Below are 6,519 nucleotides of genomic sequence, written 5' to 3'. Positions count from 1 at the left end.
TGAGGATGTTGCGTGTACGTGTCTCTCTGTGTACAGTACCTGCTAGCCTCTGCCAAAGAGGCCGCCATGCCTTCGACTTTCCTTTGTGTGCAACCTCATTTCATACCAGCATCAGACTCTGTTAGGTTGCTGACGTTTAGCAGAGTGAGGGTTAACAAGACTCAAGTTTCAAGTGCAAGTCTGCGAGGTAACGCATATGGAAGTTCCCCTTGGGTCATTGGCCCGCGGTCGATGACCATCGGCCGGTCAGGTCAGGTCAGGTCAGGTCTGGTGAAATGGTGATCAACCGCGCTGCCGTCTCATCAGCCGCGAACAGCGCGCCCAAGCCAGTGCACCCTCTCGCGCACGAGGGAGTGACGTTTATGCTCACGAGGCCCCCTCTTCACTTGCAGTTCTTCTGGTTCGAGGTGTCCTCGGGACCACTAGTGTGGTCTAACCCAACATGCGTCAGCAGCAGGCATCAGCATGCCCAGCACCAGGATCGGCATTAGGCAATCAGCCGAAAGAGACAGTTGTATCTAACTGCATCTAGACAGGGGTTCAAGTGAGTGAAGTGTGCAGTCAAAGATTCGCGGGCGAGGCGGTCGGCCTGGACCTCAGTTGCCCGTGCTAGCTAGCAGAGTGCGTGTGCGGGTACCTCCTGGCTGGTGGGTTTTCAACTTATGATGAGAGAGGGGGCCCGGTTACAGCCGCACTCCGGGCTGTCCGCGGTGACTTGGCTCTTAACCAGCGGGGGCTGCTGCTGCTGCTGCTGCAGCTGCTACCGCTGACTGGACTCTCCCGTGCTAATTTGTCTACGCACACGCAGGGTTCTTCACCAGGGTTCCCAAAAATTTCGGCCGTGTCCGAAACCCTCTGAGTAACCTTTCGGGGCCCTCCCCGAAAATTTTCCTGTCAGCCGGATAGCGTTTTCGGGTACCCCGAAACTGTCTGAAGCGGTTTCCGGGGTACAATTTAGCTGGATTCTTCGTTATATGCTAGGACGGCTGAATCAACAGGTGTTTGACTTTATTTTGGAACATAGCTCCTGGGAGAATATTTCAGCAAGGATTTTACCCAAAGCAAGGCTATCTTAGACTTCATAACTGAAAACTCTTTCTGCAAAACGTCAAGTTCGCTGACATCGAAGGCAAACAGGCGGTTCGAGCTTGCCGAAGCCGCGAATCCCGAGGGAGATGCGGGGCACCTTGGTTGGGCGCTCATCATCAGTTGACTCGGGCATGTTTAACTATGCATATGCTTAGATGTATGAAAATGTGGGATATGGATATGCTTAGATGTATGAAAATGTCTGCGATACAGCTGCGAAACAGCCGCAATGCACATTTGTACTTGTTGTTTGACTGGTGACCAAGCGGGCCTTATACGGCAAGCCCGGTTTCCAGGCCCCGTCTGCGCCCGAAAACATGCAAATTTACGCTGACATATCGTTCGGTTTTCTCCGAAAATGCCTTCAAAAGGCTTCGGTGGGGTCCCCGAAAAAATGCTCTAAAAGGCCCCAAATCCGTTCGGAATGCTCCGGGGCGCACTAATTTTCCTTTCGGGCAAAACGGAAATATCTCAAAAGTTCGGGCCCGAATCGGGGTGAAGAACCCTGCGCACACGTATGTCATGCAAGCAGTCATCGTTCCTTGGTTTCAGCAGCTACACCACTGTGTTTTCCGGGGAGGCGCCGTCAAGGGTCCCATGGAGAGCCCACCCTCAGCTGGCGGGACAAGGTTCTGCGGCTTCAGGATCAGGGCAGGGCTGCATCAACCACATTTACAGGGTTGAGTTCCGCTGTCGGTTCCCGTTGGTCGCGGGGGCGGGGTGTGCTTGACACCCGTTTCTGCAAACTGCAAGATACACATATATCTGTGGCTCGAATACTTCCTACCTGCCTGCCTAAAGGCATTTGCAGCGACAGCATGTATGAATGAGAAATGCGCAGAAAAAATGGTGGGAAAGGAGGGCGGGAACATAGCCACGATGCACAGCGTGAAAATTAACACCCCACCGGGCCCAGATCAGTTACCGATATTGCAAAATGATCTCAGCTAGGGGAGTCCAGGGCCCCAGCTTATAGGGGGCTCTTTTGCTGACATGTGCGACTCAAAACTTGCTTTGTGCCGTGTCCACTTATATGCCGGACACAGAACTGAGCTCCCACATGTGTATAGCCTTCAGGCGCAACCAGGTGCAACTGCCAATGGCCCTGCCAGCCGCTGCCGAATGGACCAGGACTCCGTGTCCACATCTTACTACACAACTTCAGCAGGGAAAGCTCCTCACAATTATCCCCCCCATAGTGGGATTGTGAGGACATCCAACTTCCAACCATGCACGAAAACATATTGTGTGCGCAACAACCTAGAGAATGGCAACATAACGCTGTACAACGGGTTTCAAGCTAAAGACAGTTGTCACTCTTCTAGCACATCACAGTTGTGTGCCTAAACAAGACACATCGCAACTCCATGTTTCTGCCGAGGCTGCTCTCCGGTGTTCTCGCGCCGCAGCTCAGTCGCCGCTGTTCGTCGCCGTAGCGGCTGCAGTGCGCAGGGTCCGCAGGGTCTACGTCGTCAGGTGTGGTAGTTGTGGTAGTTGCGGTAGTTGCAGCAGCGACCTTTTAAGGCCGGCGGGTCGCCATATCTGCGCAGGTCGTGGCGCACATGCGGCAGGCCTCGGCGCAGCTGCGCATGCACTCGTCATCCGCCCCCATCAGCCCCTCACAGTCCTCCGCACACGCCTCGCACACCTTCGATGCCATACGATATAAGGGTACGGGTGCGGGGTAGAACGGCGAAAGGGAGAATAAAAGAATATCGAAGCAACGAACTCCGGCAAAGGAGCAGCATGTGGCCCTCCCTCCCCCGTCCTCCCCCTCTTCCTGAGTCTCCACGTGTCGCTGACCGAGCTGCTGCCCGCTGTGCTGCCGTACGACTGCAACTGAATACCGGCGCACACCAACCCACACACCCACGAGGAGGAACACCATCTCGCAGTGCGGGGCGAGACACGCACACACACATGTTCGAGTGCGGGTGTTTGTGTTGCCCACCCCTTCCCGACCTCCTGAACCAGCGGGATGGCTCAGGTCCCTCCCTCCTGCCCCGCGCCGCGTGTGTTCTCTTGGGGTCGACCCCCCCCTCCAAGATATCTGGGGGAAGGCCCCGGATCAAAAACCCCTATGTCCTCCTTGCCACGCTTACTACCCCACCACCACACACACAGACACGGATACAGGCGTCCTCATCCTTACGACAATGCATGACACGATATGTACGGAAGGCGAGGGAAGACTGGTCCTTGCAGCTTTCTGGCAGCTGGCCAGGTAATCCACCTCGGAGGCCCTGGAGGTCCCCAGGCGGAGGGCGCAACCCCCCAACCTCACGGCCCCGGCAGCGCCCCGGCTTTTCCCCGAAGATTATCCATTTCCAGCCCGCCAGTGTTCAACCCGCGTGCTGGGCCCCCCCCCGCCATTCCCCCTGCACAGCCCCGCTAGCTCACCTCCCTGCACACCGCACACGTGCGCACGTGCAGCCGGCTGCGGCTGATCATGAAGCGCGCGGAGACGTTGCACATGGCCGCGCAATTCTGTTGTTGTGAGCCGGAAAGGGGGTAATGAAACTCCTTAAGTCACCCACCGTGCTGCGACACACGTGCCCGGCCACACGGCTCAGGTCCGCTCGGGGGACATTCTGAGGCCCCCCTGCCCTGCCTTCCCTCGGCGGGGCGGTCCTGGTGGTGGTCTTGCTGGCTCTAGCTCATCGGAATGCCCGTGTGTGGTTGGTTGGTTGGTTGGTTGGCTACCTCGCTTCCCCTCCGTGACCTTCGTCCGGGTCCACCCCTAAAACCCTAAGGGTCTCCCAACGAAGTGTTGCTAGGCAGCGGAGTGTCTCTGCTGGTGGCGCTGCTGGCGGTGTCCGCCGTACGGGTGGGGATCGTCAGCGGTACCGCTCAAGGGGGCCCGCAGGGCCTTCAGGGCTTCATGGCCTCTCCCCAGCGGTGAGAGAGCACGAACAGCGCCACCGGTAAACCAGTGCTGGGTCCTCTGTCCGACTGGCATCTTAGGAGTCATGGATAGCTGGTGCCCGCGAGAAGGGTGTTATGGAGGGAGCCGTTCATCAAACAAATGACGGGGGAAATTCCCCCCAAGTGCGGCCAAGTGGCCCAAACACCCACCAAGGCCCCGAGAAAGCCCTTGGTTCGGCTCTGGCGCGTTAAAAATGAACGACGGCACCAGTGTACATACATATATATTTCGTCGTGCTAAAGCCTAAAAAGCCCCATATAAATATTGCAAACTCGCAGCACGCACGTACCACCATGAGCATGATGTGGTCGGGTCTGGCGTGGTGGCCACCTACGTGCGCAGCAGGAGGATGGGGGGCTAGCTCTCGCAGCTCGCGATGGAAGGAGGGGATCTATCAACGGTCACTGCGTTGAATCATCCGGCGGGCGAAGTGCGATTTCCGTTTCCAGAAATCCGACCGACCCCCTCCCCTGGAATAAGTTTATAAATTGCACGAGGACGCGTTGCGAAAAGCCCCAAAAAGATGAAAACGTTCCCTGATTGGAAATGGTTCTCAGTCAAGCGACCCACGGGTCGAACGATGTACATATACACGAGTGAACTGGCTTCTCTCCACAAGCACGCGACGGTTCCGCTTCACGTTATACATGTGTGGTATCATTTATTCGGTTTTCCTTCCAAACTAGCAAGCATTGAATATCCATCTTGAGGTGCACCCTGTTAGCTAGGCGACACAAAAGGACCATTACTTGCAGGTGCGCACAACACAGAATCCAACGACCAAAGAACTTAGAAACGTTCACACCTTTCGACAGGCAGTACGGAATGGTCTCTAGGCAGATCCTCTCGCATTCGCGGCAATTGTCGATGCACTCCTTCATCCCAGCTTCCGAGCTGCTGCTGCTGCTCCCGGGCATCTCGCTCGTCGCAGCCGGATCAGACGTACTGGCCATAGTTGGGAAAACAAGGAAGAAGCGCTGTAGGAGCGCCTGTATGTGGATGTGGGCACAGTCTTGTCTCGAAAGGCCGCACTTGTGTCTGTTCCTGATCGGTACCGGCTAATTACTGCATCTCGGGAAAACGTCTCCTCGGGCGGCCAGATCTGCCGGGAGCAGTTCGATACTAAAAACACATAGTCACAAGGACAGATAGATGCTTATGATTTACTTACATTTGCGAGGTCTCTGAGGTACGGGACGCCATGTGGAAAATCCGACGATTTTGCTGCGCGACGCCTCGTGAAGTGAAGTGACGTGACTTGCGCATGCGGAGGCCGTTACCATAATAAGCTGCGATAACTAACCGAAGTGTCTTTTACAAGCTGAAAAACTTCTGCTGGCATGTAAAAATGAAGGCGTCAAAAACGGTGGCGTAACAGCGCGGATTGCCACGAGGGAAGGAATGGACGGATTTCTGCAACTAGTGTCGTTGCGCCTGCTATTGCTATGTGGACCTAAAGCTGCACGTCACGTTTATTCTGCTGGTTCGCTGTAGAGCTTGCTAAGACGATTAGCGCACGTGCGTTGTGCCGTGAGTTCCATGAGCCCCTCCATTTCATGTTGGCGTCACAAAATACCTTTGGAACTAATAGACGTACTGTCGGCGGCGTCGTTTGCGTGAGACGGTGCCCAACACACGTACTGAGTTGCGAACAGTAGTAACCCCCGGTCCGGTCCACCAAAGCGTTCTACAGTTTCGTCGACAGAAACTCAGGCCTCTTATCTATCTGTGGTCGTGGATCCGGCACCTGGCTGCGTATGTGTTCTTGCGTCTGTACGGCACATACACAGGGGCGCCGTGGTATTTCCGAACGCCTCGTAGATCCCTGATGCCGACGCCTCTCCGTTGCCGACCCCCCTGCTCGACGCGCTCCCGGCCATCAAGGCGGGGCCTGACGCCGCAACATACGAAAGCTATCCTGGAAGCCCCGGCCCTGCACGGCCCCTTTTGCCCTTGTGTGCATGAACGTACCATGGCGCCCCTACACGGCCCTCTGCCCCTTGTTGGCGGTGTTACACGCGACACGATGATACTGGCCAATGTAATAGAGCATTCAAATACGCGTCGTTGGCGATGGCTAGGGAAGCCAACAGAGCCGTCGCCAGCCGGCCCGCAAGCTGCATAAGCAGCCAGTGCTACATTCTATGTAAAACAGGTGAAAATCATTGGTACGGCGCATATGGCTGGTTGCATAACAAATTACGGGTGCGAGGCGAAGTGGATTCTTGCAAGTCGCAAGTCGCAAATCGCAACCTGCAACTCGCAACTCGCAACACGCAAGGAACTCGCAAAATCTCGCCCATATTTATACGCGAATACAGCGAATACATACGTGGTTCAGTTTCCGCGCCTGTAGTGCGGATCTTACAATGGGAGAAGTATTGACTCACTCGAGAACCGATTTTACTACAGCAAACGAGTGCGCGAACGTGTTTGCCACCTCAATTTTGACGAGAATTACACACAATCACAAGTAGTTGAAACTTGTGTGTGCGTGTGCGTGT

The 6,519-nt window shown here is 55.5% G+C and overlaps 1 protein-coding gene across 1 annotated transcript; it reads right to left on the bottom strand.

Annotated features, from left to right (window-relative positions):
* Positions 1-2,608: 2,608 nt before the first annotated feature.
* On the bottom strand, positions 2,609-4,896 carry VOLCADRAFT_57409 (uncharacterized protein; the record flags this gene model as incomplete). Its single annotated transcript, XM_002947624.1, has 3 exons — positions 2,609-2,737; positions 3,490-3,609; positions 4,813-4,896. The coding sequence occupies 3 exons, from the start codon at positions 4,894-4,896 to the stop codon at positions 2,609-2,611; spliced, it is 333 nt and encodes a 110-aa protein (XP_002947670.1).
* Between the last annotated feature and the right edge of the window lie 1,623 nt (positions 4,897-6,519).

The sequence above is a fragment of the Volvox carteri genome (genome assembly GCF_000143455.1).
Source record: "Volvox carteri f. nagariensis unplaced genomic scaffold VOLCAscaffold_7, whole genome shotgun sequence".
Classification (NCBI taxonomy): domain Eukaryota; kingdom Viridiplantae; phylum Chlorophyta; class Chlorophyceae; order Chlamydomonadales; family Volvocaceae; genus Volvox; species Volvox carteri.
Note: the sequence above shows the minus strand (reverse complement) of the source record. Positions and strands in the feature narration are given on the sequence as shown.